This window comes from Babesia bovis (assembly GCF_000165395.2).
Source record: "Babesia bovis T2Bo chromosome 4 map unlocalized Chr4_1, whole genome shotgun sequence".
Classification (NCBI taxonomy): domain Eukaryota; phylum Apicomplexa; class Aconoidasida; order Piroplasmida; family Babesiidae; genus Babesia; species Babesia bovis.
This window is the reverse complement of record NW_026261571.1, coordinates 788,144-802,945: the sequence shown is the minus strand read 5'-3', so window position 1 is coordinate 802,945 and position 14,802 is coordinate 788,144. Positions and strand designations below refer to the sequence as shown.

The 14,802-nt window shown below is 38.6% G+C and overlaps 8 protein-coding genes across 8 annotated transcripts; 4 read left to right on the top strand and 4 right to left on the bottom strand.

The window, feature by feature from the left end:
• The first annotated feature begins 25 nt into the window (after positions 1-25).
• BBOV_IV007440 (uncharacterized protein) lies at positions 26-1,837 on the top strand. Its single transcript, XM_051767342.1, has 3 exons — positions 26-191; positions 226-593; positions 630-1,837. The coding sequence occupies exons 1-3, from the start codon at positions 90-92 to the stop codon at positions 1,804-1,806; spliced, it is 1,647 nt and encodes a 548-aa protein (XP_051623287.1). The 5' UTR covers positions 26-89; the 3' UTR covers positions 1,807-1,837.
• Positions 1,369-2,439, top strand: BBOV_IV007435 (Frataxin-like domain family protein). Its single transcript, XM_051767865.1, has 3 exons — positions 1,369-1,509; positions 1,549-1,903; positions 2,071-2,439. The coding sequence occupies exons 2-3, from the start codon at positions 1,826-1,828 to the stop codon at positions 2,350-2,352; spliced, it is 360 nt and encodes a 119-aa protein (XP_051623655.1). The 5' UTR covers positions 1,369-1,509; positions 1,549-1,825; the 3' UTR covers positions 2,353-2,439.
• BBOV_IV007430 (uncharacterized protein) lies at positions 2,178-3,361 on the bottom strand. Its single transcript, XM_001610616.2, has 2 exons — positions 2,473-3,361; positions 2,178-2,434 (listed from the first exon to the last, which is right to left on the bottom strand). Exons 1-2 carry the CDS (start codon positions 3,275-3,277, stop codon positions 2,349-2,351), a joined length of 891 nt encoding a protein of 296 aa, XP_001610666.2. The 5' UTR covers positions 3,278-3,361; the 3' UTR covers positions 2,178-2,348.
• On the top strand, positions 3,180-4,658 carry BBOV_IV007420 (uncharacterized protein). Its single transcript, XM_001610617.2, has one exon. The coding sequence runs from the start codon at positions 3,296-3,298 to the stop codon at positions 4,061-4,063; it is 768 nt and encodes a 255-aa protein (XP_001610667.1). The 5' UTR covers positions 3,180-3,295; the 3' UTR covers positions 4,064-4,658.
• BBOV_IV007410 (uncharacterized protein) lies at positions 4,214-5,849 on the bottom strand. The gene is made up of 6 exons (XM_001610615.2): positions 5,446-5,849; positions 5,229-5,402; positions 5,047-5,195; positions 4,813-5,010; positions 4,599-4,772; positions 4,214-4,561 (listed from the first exon to the last, which is right to left on the bottom strand). The coding sequence occupies exons 1-6, from the start codon at positions 5,783-5,785 to the stop codon at positions 4,253-4,255; spliced, it is 1,344 nt and encodes a 447-aa protein (XP_001610665.1). The 5' UTR covers positions 5,786-5,849; the 3' UTR covers positions 4,214-4,252.
• Positions 5,850-6,405: 556 nt separating this feature from the next.
• BBOV_IV007400 (MIF4G domain family protein) lies at positions 6,406-7,656 on the bottom strand. Its single transcript, XM_001610614.2, has 2 exons — positions 7,521-7,656; positions 6,406-7,484 (listed from the first exon to the last, which is right to left on the bottom strand). Exons 1-2 carry the CDS (start codon positions 7,616-7,618, stop codon positions 6,479-6,481), a joined length of 1,104 nt encoding a protein of 367 aa, XP_001610664.1. The 5' UTR covers positions 7,619-7,656; the 3' UTR covers positions 6,406-6,478.
• Positions 7,657-9,881: 2,225 nt separating this feature from the next.
• Positions 9,882-12,458, top strand: BBOV_IV007390 (6-cysteine (I)). Its single transcript, XM_001610613.2, has one exon. It carries the CDS (start codon positions 9,909-9,911, stop codon positions 12,420-12,422), a length of 2,514 nt encoding a protein of 837 aa, XP_001610663.1. The 5' UTR covers positions 9,882-9,908; the 3' UTR covers positions 12,423-12,458.
• Positions 12,459-12,663: 205 nt separating this feature from the next.
• Positions 12,664-14,749, bottom strand: BBOV_IV007380 (Mannosyltransferase family protein). Its single transcript, XM_001610612.2, has 2 exons — positions 13,094-14,749; positions 12,664-13,027 (listed from the first exon to the last, which is right to left on the bottom strand). The coding sequence occupies exons 1-2, from the start codon at positions 14,685-14,687 to the stop codon at positions 12,708-12,710; spliced, it is 1,914 nt and encodes a 637-aa protein (XP_001610662.2). The 5' UTR covers positions 14,688-14,749; the 3' UTR covers positions 12,664-12,707.
• Between the last annotated feature and the right edge of the window lie 53 nt (positions 14,750-14,802).

Below are 14,802 nucleotides of genomic sequence, written 5' to 3'. Positions count from 1 at the left end.
CGTTCGGGCACCATTTAACGACACATTTCATCATCCGTCCATGGAATAGAGGGGAAATCACATTATTTCATTAGATATTCAATTTTAAAATGAGTAAACATAAGAAGGCAAGACAGTCAGTGGACGTAAAGGGCTCCACTTCCACCGGAAATACAAACCCCTTCGACAGTATTAGACGCCAACAACCAAAGGTGATATATTACGCACATGTTACACATCATACAGATATCTATTAAAGCTGCTAAACCGAGGCGCACGAAAGTAATAAAGAAGCATGTTGAAGATCCGTTTTTCGCTTCTGATATCTCTAGACGTTCTCAAAAGCTTGATTTGTTCGATCTCAATATACCTCTTGAGTTAACCCATAAAGATGCACCCATTGATCAACACTATGACGATACTCTATCTGAGGATTCAGATGATGGTTTCAGATATACAGGTGAACCTGGAGGTTACGCCAAGGCATTGGAAGAGTATAAGCGTAGACGTATTGCTGGAAAATTGGAAAAATCAGCTCTACAAGATTTACGATCAAAGTTGGATTCTGAATTTGATGAACTCGATATGAATTACTTCATCCAGCCACGACAAGGGTAAGCTGTGGATTATGAACGTCAACAATATCTCAGATTGCCTACTAAACCCACTGAACACGATACTACCAAGTTGCCAAAGAAAGTGGATAAGTTTTCTGAGAACTTGAAAAGGCTGATGGCAGCACCGGTGCAATCAAGAGGTGGAGTGGATCTGCTTCGTCAGTTTTATGAAGCGTCATCCATAAAAGCAAAGTGTGACATAGCCAAGAAGTTTGTTAATAATCAACATGTGCCATCCGATACCGCTGATAAGTGTATGTTGGAAATAGCAAGGCCGCTTAGCGATTTATTGTCAACGCCATCTGGTAATAGGGAATTCGCATCATGCATCGATACGTTCACTGAATTCGTACATTATCTCTGTCAACGCAGTCCTAAGGAATATCACGCTTATTTTACTCATTACCTCAAGGGTGTATACGCATCTTTTGAACAGGACAGCGAACTTTCTCGTGAGACACTGTTGGTTCTTTACTTTCTCATTAAGGTTGCGAAGATTGGAACTGCATTGTATAAGGCAGGGCTTATAGTTTTGGAAAAATTAATGCAAGCTTGTGAACCAGAAAGTGATGATCACTCGCGAATTCGCTTATTGCTAGTTATGGCTTATGCTTCGACTCTGGACAGCGGTTTGTATATTCCATTCTTCTTCAAGCTAGCAATGAAATGCTGCGTTGCATGGCACAAAGAGAGATTGGACACGGTTGAAACCATTCTAGATATGACCATCGCATCACTAAAGCTCCTATCTAACAGTGGATGCCATGTCTATCCTGTATGTCTACACATCATTAGGCCCAACATCGCAAAGATTGTATGTGATTCACCGAAGCTAGTGCGTCTGAAGGAACTAGTGGAAGTATATGCAAATGTCAAATTGCTACCCAATGTGCTGGATGTCTACAAAAAGCCGGTAAGTCTATCCTTTACACATCGTGTTCATCTTAAGCAGAAAATTGAACTCCAGATTCCTAACTTTGACACACCATCATCTAAGAGATACGATAAAGACTCAACTCTGAAACGTGAAAAGGCTGAATACAAATCATTGAGGAGAGAATTTATGCATAGAGCAGCCAGTGAAGCTAAACAACGTAGTCTCGCGTTGCAACAACGTAAAGCAAAAACACACGAGAAATATCGCAAAGTGATGCGTGATGCAATGGTTGAACAGGATATGTTGCGCAAAGAATTCACCAAACCCACTTAAATAATTTTCTCATATAAAAATGCTAAGGGGGTATCGCAGGTTCTTCGGCACTATTAAAATACATCAGTTTAACGAAGCAGCCTTAAATAAACTTCAGGTGTGTTTTTCAGGTTGTGATATAATCTGAGCGTATCCTTGACTCTACGTTTTAATGTTTTCAGTAGTGCTAAATATATATTGTTACATACCAATGTGGATACAATTATATCTGCATTCTCACAATTATGCGATGATATCTAGAATAACGCTTAATTAATGACACAGGCTCTGCACGATTCACTAGAAAGCGTCGAAGATGTCACATCATTGTCATTCGACGGAACGGTGCTTTCAGCAGAAATAGAACCCAACCATTATATTGTGATAAATAAACATGAAGCTTCACAGCAGATATGGTATAGCTCATTTAGTGGTGTTGATTATTTCTCCCCCGAAAATGGGAAATGGAAGTCTAATCGAACCGGCCGGGAACTTGGCACCGCTGTACAAAGTGATGTACTGGCTGCAACTGGTAAACTAATTGATATCAACAATGTAAACAGCTAAATAGGAAGACAAATCAAGTCTTTAGTACACGCGATTTCCGCCTCTTGCTCTAAGCGGTTGATTGCCTCCTCGATTACAGAATCTATAATCTTATGTCATCGGCAGAATATATGTACTTACCCACGTATTGTTCCGATAAACACGCTACGAGCTCCTTGCGTTTAGCCACCGTGTCCTGGCGTTTCTTGAGGTACTTAATGATTAGTCGCTCGATAGGGTCAACGATATGAGCATATATAGCATCCAATTCAACTGAATCTAGTTCAGCCACGGTGATTGATCCTTGTCTGTGGCCAGGAAGATGAACAATCTTCCCTTCATGCTTCTTGGAAAGATCTAACTTAGCTCCAAGATCCAAATTATACGCCGCATAGGCAACCGATACGTTGTGATAAGCAAGGAGTTCCTCATAGTTGTATTTCTGTAAATCTAAAATCATTACATGCTGAGCATCAATGTAATAGTTCTCTGAAGTTAACAATACAACTGTTCCTACGACTTGCACATGATCACCATCATTAATGAATATTCCTTCATAATTATAATGTACAGCAATCCGCCCCGTTTCATCCACTAAGGTGAATTGTATGGCAGAAGCCAATTTGTCAATGTTAGTTGCTTTGCCAATTAGACAAATGGATCCTACTGGGTTGTTGTATAGGACAAATTTCAAATTTTCGTCACTAACACAGCGTAACACTTGAGATATTTTAATGGGTAACAGCGCATCGGATAACCCAGTATACTTTTTTGTGGTCTTTTGTGCGGTTGAAGCCTGAAAAGCTGCGATTTCTGGAGGAGTGTAGTCGACAACGGGCTCTGTCCTCGGCGAGGCTTTTGGACGAGAGGCAGTTTCTTCTTCTCTCGCTGACCCTGAGCCAGAAGCAAAAATGTCTCCAAGTACACCGAATCCAAAACTGTCCATTTTTATAACAATTTATTAATGGCGATCTGTCGATACACACCGGAGGGAACGTTGCGCATTATCCGGCTCTCATTAGTTTGGATGACCAAATTTCTAATTCTAATCATTATATGGTGCTCTAGCATCGTCGAATGTTCAAGGATTGGATTACAGACATTCGGTTTAAGAGGTGTAAAGCCACTAGCAGCACTTGGAGGAAGTGGAATAAAGGAAAGAACCTTCCAAAGGCGGTGGAAGCTATCTAGCGATTTTCTTCCACATTTGGATGATTCTATACGTCGGGAACTTGATGCGTTGCTAAAAAAGGAATGCACAAACAAAAACGATACCACGAATCTTACATGTAACTTGTATTCTGAAGTTGAAAGAATAAAAAATATACTTCTGCCACGAAACGTTGAAGTATATTTGACCAAATACTATAGTATCAAACTGATTAAGCACAATAGCTTTTTAGGCGATTTTATAGAGTGGTTGTTTGGAACGAAGGAATATATCACATACACTGCATGGCAGTATAGACCAAACATATTATACAAAGGAGGCAATCTCACACTAGAAATTCATTACAAGATACCAATAAATGTGCAAGGGGGAAAAGAAATATTATTTGAATCAATTATAGTATATAACTGTGACGTAACCCCGGGAAGATACATCGAAGGTACAGCTATATTCAACAGCGGAACAATACAGCTGTTGACACATCCAATTTTACCGTGGAAAAAAATAGATGTAGGGACATTTAGCATGTTAGCGTCTTCACAGCCAACAGTATTCATGTAGTGATTAAAATGATGATAGTAAAAACCCCTATACCACTGCACAAAATCCATAGTGGAGATGATAAACTGGAGGTCAGGAAGAGTTACAACTAACCCGGGAAGCTACAATAAAACAAAGTACTGCAGTATGAAACAACAATGCAGCGATAATGCATAGTGACAAATTAACATAAGTTTCGATGCCAACAAGTCACTCAACCGATCGAAGGACAGCACGGCCCGGGCGTTTACCACTGAGGCGCATGAGCCACTGCAGCTGACTCTCATGAAGTGATGATAACAGCTGAAGCTCATTCACAGTTTCGTGAACACGGTGCTCACGATCCACGTCCCGGAGCAATGGTACCTGAGACCGCAGAAAGTCGCGGATACTAGATACACGCCGAGGCACCAACTGACGAATTTGCGATAATGCCTTTTGAGCACTCATAAACGTACGACGATCCAATGGACGGTAGTACTGACTGCCCAAAATGGTGCTATGAGCACCGGAAGTAAGCTGATGAGCATCAGTAACGGATACAACGCTAACATACCAAAGAGTAAAAATGCTTCAGATGAATCACAGATTCCTGGAGCTTACGCTCAAAGTGAAACACAGGGTCAATGTTCTCTATAGTAGATACCATGTCACTAGACGCACTGGGAAGCGCATTGGCAACAGACAACAACCCTTCAAACAGCTTCACAGTCTTCTCGCACTCGAGATGCTACAGCAGATAGTTATAACATATAAAGAATAAAACATACCACAACATTGTCGTAGTTGTAAGGCAGACCAAAGAAGTTGTACGTGTACCTGGTGCAAACGTTGAACAAGTTCACAAGCTGCTCAACACTAGCAGTCAAGGACTGAAAACGCTTCTCCATATCCTGCTCCCAGGACAAGTAGCCATCATCAGATGCCAACGTGTCCAACAACTCCTGACGACGGCTCATTAAAAAGTCCTAACGAAACATGATAACATAGGTAACTGCACTCACCCGATGACCCAGCAGAGACCCCTCTATGGAAGCATCAGAGTTTTGGCACATGCTCATAGACAAGTTCTGATACCCATCACCCATGTTAGCAAACACGAATGGCAATACCACGTTGCGACACAGAGTAATGTAACTGTCGTCGTGAATCCCTGCAAAATATGACCATAACAAAAACGACATACGCTGAATACGGCTAGTACAGTAACCCTGGAAACCGCCGTCAATACAAAAACGTGGGTGGTTGAATGACTTTGCCAAACCCTGGCACGAATTGTAACTCTCGCACAGTGCCTGGCATTCCTCTAGCTCATTGTGCTTGAACGATACTCGACCACCAACAGATGATCCCGAAGAGTCTACAATACATCGTAAATACACAAACTAACAATAAAAACTCACCAGACGAAGAAACGTATGACAACTTGCAAAACACAAGAGGATCACTGATGCTCACAGTCTCCAGGTTGAAACCAGAACAGTTAACATCACGACCAGATAACTCATCACGCTGAGTACAAGCACCTATGATTGACAGAAACTTCGACTTTATATGCTCGCAATTAGGATGACCGGTCATAGGAATGTACCTGCTCTCACACAAAATAGGTGACAGCTGAGAGTAACAGTAACGCTCAACACGATGAGCTGATCGTAACACATCCTCACCAAGCAACGCATAATCGCCACACTCAGTCTTGTTTACCAACTTCACCAACTCAGGTTGGCTCAGCAGCGTCATCGAAAAGACAACATTGTTACAGATGCTATCGATACTAGATGACGTCGAGTGAAGCACAGAACTTAACACACATCCACGCAACAACAAAGGCAATAATGCTAAACAACCATACATTATACCATCGTAATGCAACGAAGCTGTCTAGGCACAAAAGATAGTCGTTAATGCCCAGTCCTGGATAACGACATCACGACCAACGACAACAATTAAGGTGTAACTTGTACCGCATATACACCAACCAAAAATAAATCAAAACGCACGAATACACAGGGTGAAGCTCGTAATTGGCATTTTTAGACACTAGAGTCCCTATATGGTGAAACCACCGGACACACACCTACCACTCGACAGAACGTACACATCAAAACATACAAGCTAACATCATGTGGAAGGAGATTGTTTGATCTTGATGAAAAGTTATAATGTCTTTAATAATTATTGTGTTATTATTAACGTGGTTTTCACTGTCAACAATGCTCTTATATTTATCTTGGTTGCCAGTAAACATATTAACTAACACTATACATGCCACTGGGTCCCGTTGTGTAATATACATGAATAATGCTACGGAGGAACTAAATAACTTATAATTCGTGATGCTATTTACATAAGGATTACACACGGTCTAGAAAATAATGCCTGAAAAATATGGGCAGACATCGCAAGATGTATTGTATTAAACATCTGCAGAGGTTACATTTTGGGGCTAACGCCTTTCTTCAGTTTATATAATTCTTCTTGGCGAAGCATGTAATTTCCATACGTGCATTTGGCGCCAAGATTCCTACGTTCGCCAACAACAACAATATTTCCAAACTGTGCAGCTACAGCAGAACCACCCAGAATGTCTTCCGTTTGAATCTGATCACGCAAATCACTGAGTGCCTGTGCAGTGTCACGGTGAATCTTTTTGCGCCACTGAGCTTTAGGCAAATCCAAAACATCTTGCATCACGCATTTAATGCGTTTAGAATAGCAACGCTTCAACATTAGTTCCTTTAGGCGGCCGAACCACATATCAAGTACGGGACGTAAGGACGGGTTACGGTCGATATAATAACCAGTGCTATAAATCAACTGGAGGAAACATTCAATCAAATGCTCATGTGGTTCATCAGCTGATATTACGAGATCCAAAACCACCTGGTTGACAATTTTAAAACCTAAAATGCGTCGTTGGAAAAGTTCACCAATCATCTTCACTGTGCCCAATATGCGAGTCTTAATACGCTTCATACGAGTTTCCACGTCGTCGATCAGTGTAGCACGTACCGCATCCAAATCACGTGGAGTGGCCTCATATTCCTTTTGAATCTTTGTAAGCAAGGCAGATGCAAAGGTAAGACGTTTTCCAGAAACATCGTAATCCCGAGAACGCCATGCAAGAATCTGGCATAAATCAGCATACATTTCAGACCATTCCGGCTCTTGTAGTGCCTTATCTAATATCAAATCAACCGCAACGCACAGCTGATCATATTGTTCCAGTGATTCGCACTGGATTGCGATTTTTTCCGCCAACGTCTCGAATTTTTCAATAGTTAGCTTATTCAAGTTGCTTTTCAATTGTCTAGTTAGAGGGTCACCGGCCCCTTGCCGAGAAAAGGGGCGCCATGATTGATTAGGCGCGTCAGTAGATGACCCACTAATGCTACCAGCACGACTAAGTCCAGCCCCCCCAAGATCCCTACCGTCCGAACTGTAATATAATATATGTATATATAGCGTCACCTACGTTATAGACGAAACCCTTGTGAAAGAGCTGCCATCTTCTAACGTGTTCTTGGCATTGAGATTCACAGTGCCATTGGACAAAGAGTCGATTTTGTCCATTAGAAACTAAATTTTACTGTGTTTTTGATGCTCTTAAGTAAACATTTTTGACGCTATGATATTATCGATGAAAGATGCCTACTAGCCAGGAAGACCCCACTTCACAGATGAAAATTCCGTAACAATTTTAGTTATAGATTTAAACAAACAATTAATTCTTTACGTGTTCAATGTTTGTTTACTAGTCATGTAAGAACCTATTGAAAATGATCTAAATGTGTGCGCATATTGTCTCCCATACGGTGTGTAATGACTTAATTGAGCGGAATGTGCATTTGTAAAGATTCATTTTGCAATTGTCAACCATAAGTATTAAAGTCTTATGTCATTCTAAGAATTTTGCATCTGTTTGATTCTATTTAATTTGTTATTGTTCGTTCGTTGGATATGTGGTTTTAATTGTATAACGCTATCAATGATATTCAGCCAGCTTTGTCTTTGTTAGGTCAGTCAGATCTTATAAATGTTATTTTCATGGTGTGAAATTGTATTGATATAAGTTTTCGGGTTGGTATATGTGTGCATTTTTTGACTTTTCGAACATTCTTTCTGTGGCCATCTGGTTTGAATTTATGGCCGTTGATTGATTTATTCAAAAACGAAGCTTAAACTTTATAAATGGTCGTTCTGGTTTGATAAACAGCTTATTAATATGTTACAACGTTTTAATAGTATACCACTCAAAGATATCTATACAAACCGTCATAACAGGGTTTTCTGTGTCTATAATAAGCGCAACAATGCATGTTTTAATGAATTTGAATTCAGCAATTTTAATTATTGCTTATAATGCTTGTATTATATGCTTTGTATTTACCTTGGTAATCATTTTAAGCATGGATAATATTTTGTTTATATATACACCTCATTTGTATGACGAACATTTTCGTATCGCTGCAGGCTTATACAAGTGGTTATATAACATCACTTCCCATTCATAAAATTGTAGTTCAACACTTACCGACGGTAACACGTGAACAAACGGTTGTTCATTATAATCTTTCTAAAACTGAAAGATCATTGTCATCTCATATATACTGCAATAAAATCGTGCAAACTTTTGTGTTTCGTTGAATGAATTACGTTATTGCATCAGCATTCTCTAATTCTACTTTCCCACAATAAAACTCATTCTGCTATGAGTGTTCGTGTTATCTAAATAGTAGGAGGGGAAATGTCCATATCCAGAAAGCAAACAACTACAGTAGATTTGAATTTGTATGTTGAGAAGTATGATAAACGAGGAATCGCGATAATTCAACTTTAATTCTATAATTAAGCTGTATAAAGTCGGGGGAATCACAGAAATGTCACGTCTATATATAATAGCTTAAAATGGTTATAATGCATATGCCTTATTCATTTAAAGAAGTTTTAACGGTGTTGTTTTACGCATACCTGTGACTTAAGGAAGAGTTCGGGTTACGACACTCTATATCACGCATAACTTTTTATTCATCATATACCACTTTAATCATTTGATCTTGTTTTTTAGCATATGGAAGTGTTTGCGTTTTTCGTAATGGTATCAATGTCATAAATGTATTCTAATTCACCATGGGATTACCAACGTTGTAGATGATGGTATATGTATGAATCAGATTTATCAAGAAATACCAAAATAATGGCAAATGTCAAAAGTGCCACTGCATTGTTAACTATATATGATTTTCGAAATCCAGATGCCCGATGTCTATCTTGACTTATGCATTTAACTATGTATTTGGAGTAGGTGTGACACCTGGCGCTGTATTATTATGTTGACTCTATTAGAATTAATTCTATTTTTGCAGCATCATTATTATTAATTCATTAGATGGATGATCGGGTAATGTGGATCTCGCCAACATTATCAGCATAATATCAGGTTATCATTCTTGTGTTTTGTAATATATCTATGCAAAGGCAAACTATTATTCACAGTATATGTTCTGTGGTGGTCAATAATCATATAATCAGGTATATGCGCCTGACAGATCTAAGAATGATCATGAAGGATAGAGCACTAGTATCTCGCATCATCGCGATGAGCTTATGATTCGGTTACAATAATCCTTCATGTAAATCATTTACACTGTTTGTATTTGGTGTTCATTGTTCATCTCAGAACTGTTTTATTGCACGTAACGAGAGGTTTTTGTGAATAAAAAATATATAAATATTAACATACCATTAAACATATATACCATGAACATTATCTGTTAATCGGTAAATAATGATATTAATATATAATGCTTATATAAAACCATATATGTAGAGAGATATTTTCTATGTATCACTATGTAATATTATGTGGATACCTGCGATTGTAGTTTTGTTGGCCATAATAGGCAACCAAGAATTTCTAATTAAGGGGTACCACGCTGGAAAAGGTTCTGTGATTAAATGGGTCGGAAATGAAAGACAAGCGAACTGGACAATTAATGCTAAATGGGATGATAAGATCCATTATTATTTTGACATTGACATATATGAAAACGAAAATGTAGAAATACGTTGTCCAAATAACACCTCAGCTGAGGTGGAATTAGTGCCATTTAAGGAAGGCATGTGCTACAATACTGATGCATTTGGAAATGTAGGGGATGGTATAAAAGAGGTTGGGGTAGAAAATTTGGATCGAATGAAACTGAAAATTAGCAATATTGCAAGTAATATTAAGTTTGCGGAAAATATCAAAGGTAGATGGATGTTTATGTTTGACGGTGAAGCATACCATTATGGTATGGAAACGATTTTCTTTGATTGTATAGTTAACACAACTGTACCATTACATGTTGCAACCATCCAGCTGAATATCATGCCGTATTATAAAAATATTCCTAGATCGGTCCATATGTACGATTTCACTAAGAACAATTATAGTCCGCCCGGTAAATTTGTATCATATTATAAATTCCCTAGACCGGGCAGTGCGTTTTATGTGAAGTGTTCTCATCAGGGCCTTAGTCTAGAAGCCACTGTAGGGTTAAAACAGTACTCCATCAAAAGTGGTGGTTGCGAGGATCTATCAGAAGCTGCTGACGATGAAAATGTAAATCTTTGTCTTAATTTTGCTGACGAAACCATTGTAGTGCTCTGGCCTTATAATGATATTAAGGTTTGTAGCGGAGATAAAAACATTTTCACATTTGTGAGACAGGATAAAGACAATACAAAACACATACATTGGACGTATATGTTAGAAGTTTTTGATAGCCACATAGACTCTATGGATCCTGCAAAGGATAAGATTGCAGAATTTTATCATGCTGAAGATAATTATATCATTGCTCCCTCTAAATGCCCAGAGACCGTATATGATAGAAGTGACATCCAAATCGACTTAACTGACTTTTTAACTGGAGCAATATTTACACGAAAGTCAACTGGGTATGTGCATATTGATATAAGCAAATACTATACATATACTAGCCATTTTGTTTCGTGTTACAAATCAACAAAACGAGATATCAAACAACCTAATTTGACGTTCAAATTTTATCCCGTCTGTGATTATGAAAATAAAGATAACCTCGATATGGATGGAAGGACATGTTCTATCTTTATTTTAAATGAAGACACGGTTAATGTGAGAGGAGCTGCAAAGTATGGGACTCCATTAGATCTGCTACCATCAAATGATTCCTCCAATTATCTCAAAGATGTAACCCCGCCGCATAGTCCATGGGACTCCACTATATTGAATTTAGCGCATGATGAGGGTTACGGTATTAGGTTTGAATCAATACATGATAAACATAGAGATGAAATACATGTTAAATTCAACTACTCAGGATTCGCTCACACCCCCAAGTATTTTGTTTGGCAGAAAGGACCATTTGACGACAGAAATCATCATGAGAAGATGATGGCAGTTCATTTGGCAGACGCATGGGTTTCAACTACTGAAAGTGGAACACTGGATACAGAATCAATTGATAAGGTGATTGCGGACTTCCCTAATTCAAGTAAGATCATACAAGTTATGCGACAAAATACCCGGCATGTTTACATAGATTGCAAATCGTTTTTCGATGAACCGGGCTATAATGAATACTTGTTATACCCGCAAGGTAAAAATACATTCTTCAGCAAGTTAGGAGACGGGAAAACAGACCCTTCTGAATTAAAAAGTGTTCAACTCCAAGATGAATTTGCCGTCGTTGGCATCAGCATGTACAAAAAACCAGAGGTAAACTTAGGGGTGGACCTCGAGTTCAGTTTTGAAGCAGATAGTAAAATTTGGGCTGTGCACAAGAAACCCATTTACTTTGTTTGTGCTAAAAAGGGCTACAAACATGGGCAGAACTCTCATGCATATATTGCTTTTGACCCCTTATATCAATTAGGGCGACTATACGGTTGTGGTACCAGACCTGAGTTATTTCTAAATGAGGAAGGCCAAAGGAATAGTAATACCCATTGCGTGTTTAAAATAGATGATCGGAAAACTGTTGGGTTCTTTTGTCCAAGTCCCATTCCGGATCACTTTTTAAGTGGTGACCAAACTCCATGGAAATCAACATCTGGAGCTATGAAAAATGAAGAAAACCCATATCACATAATGGTGAAATGCTTTGATAGGTCAACACGCATGCAAAGGTTTCTAAAACCACGAAATCCAATAATTGACTTTCTCGAACCTGTATCACCCGGAGAGGTCAGGTCACTTTGGATTTTCTCTAGAGGCCAGTTTGTGAAACACGCCAAACCAATATATACAAAGGTTTTGTGCAACTGCTATAATACCGAAGGAAAACGTGTTGCTAGTATAATGCTGACTCCAGATTTTTCGGTGGATAAATTGAAAAATTCAACATGACAATAGACTTTCACAACCCAGTGCCATAGGTTATAACCTATAACATTTACAGCAGTTATCAGTGAATGGTAATGACAACAATGCACTTTTATAAAAATGAAATGGATGGTATGCCCAACAAAATAGAAATCGTTTGGAATCGCTATAGGACGAAATATCCGTCGCCAATTAATTAGGCTATGTTATAGACCACATAAAACACAACAAACAGCCCAATTCATGGATATTGGATAACTAGCATATGAAGTACTACCATAAGACATGGTAGAGAAACTCACCAGTATTTTAAGTGAATCCCAAGTAATTAGCAAACAAAGCACCACCAACGAAACATAGCCCTATATTTGTAACTATGATGGCAATCGTTAGTTTTAGCTTGGCGCTCAATTTCATTAAAGATCTCCAACTACTGTAGTCACCCCTGCACAAAGGTTCAGTGAGTATTGCTAAAACATAAGTTTGTGGAATAATGGGTATTGATTGCCTTTGATATACTTGGGTATGAGCGAAAAAGAGAAAGGTAATAACAGTGACGAACATATGCAAGTAAATTCCGATTTCAGGCTGGGATGCAATTGTAATTATACACGTCAGCAGTCTTTGTCCTGCAAAAAGTAAATGCTTTGTATAATAAGTGAATACGATTGTTGTTCAAAAGATAAAAAACGAACCTAATTTAAAAGACAACTTCGTTAACTTTTTGGACAACGTGGAGTATATGGTAGCAATGAATTTATAATACCACTTGAGGGCCAAATAGGCAACTAAATATGTTGGCCACGAATATGTGAAAACAGACAGCCGGTCAATTTCCCTGATAATCCATAGAAATCCGACATCCCAATATTTTTTCTGCACGAATGCATAAGCATTGGGTGGAAACCTGGTACACCATGGCCTTGAATTAGTCTTATAGGATGCTAACAGTCCTTTTAAAAATTGAAATCCTCTGGGGGAAATGAGCATGCGAACAAATGATGGATATTGACTAATGATTTCCAGCTGTTTTGCGTTAAGTTTTACGCAATGTAAACAATACAGATAAATTTGAAATACGACCATAGGAGACAATATAGCTAGAGCATAACATAAAGCACGTAACCAGTGAACCACAAATCTTATTATTGCAGAAACAGAAATGGAGTCAAAATTTGTATTACCATCACATCCTAATTGCTTGAGATTATAACTGTAAATCAAATTGAATCTTCTTAAAATATTACAGACCCTAAGAGTGTAAAAGAAAAGTGGTAATAATAGAAGGAATCCATTGGATCGTAATGCCGAAGCCATGAAGAATAGACCCACTGCTAACAGCTCAACGACATAAATCCTTAAACTTAGACTCATGTTATGATCAACACTATGAGTTGCAATCTTACGCCAATCCTCAACGTAAAACAAAAGTAGATTCCCAACAAACGTACATAAGCAAAATAATGACTCCGTATATATGCTGGTACAATGAACCGTTGGCGGGGATAAACAGAAAAAAAATGCACTAATATATGAGATTTTCTCAACATATTCGATCGACATAGAGCCTGATGTTTCCTCATCAGTCATTGTTTTTGGGACGTATTCACTGGCCATTGCGGCGAGTTTTCTTCGGTATATAATCTCCCACACTAACAGATACATTGCTCCGGCGGAAAGTATGGCAGCGATATTGGAGATAAAAAACCCAGCTAAGGCCATATAAAGTGCCATGGGCGCCTCTACAGTATCCGCAGAAAAAGCATATATGGAAACAACTCTGAGGTGTATATAACGCAATGCTTTGCCCGTGACATTCATCAAGAATGGAAGTAAGGGCATAAATGCTAATTGATCTTCACTCCAATAAGAGACACCATCTATTGCGATTTTGAGGAACCGTTCGGCATCCCAGCTTATATATGGGATCAGCCACTTCCATAGCTTAAAGTGTATTCCATTATAAAAATGATCATTGATAGTACCGTCTGGGTTACGATCATCCAATAATGACATAGCATCCGGATAACAAGCTTCCGAGTGCACTTTGTAGCTACAATTTTCTTGCAACACAGATAGCTTTACGGATGCTTCTGTTGATACAGGTGGATTGGGCCCATTTTTCACATTGAGTTCTACCTGACGTTGGTCTACATATGGACGCTTTGTTCGCGAATGCCATGAAATGGTTGTAACAAATATGCAGAAGACTACTTTTATCAGACAGGCTAACTTCAACACTTTACCTAAGTGCCGTGGCCTTATTATATCGTTGTTTTTCGCTTTCATCTTTCAACAAAAAGTTGTTTGAAACATTATATATGGCTTTCACATCTTACCTTATGAATGAACACGGAGATATCCGTACTATATGATTATTCTATTTCACACACTTACACTATAG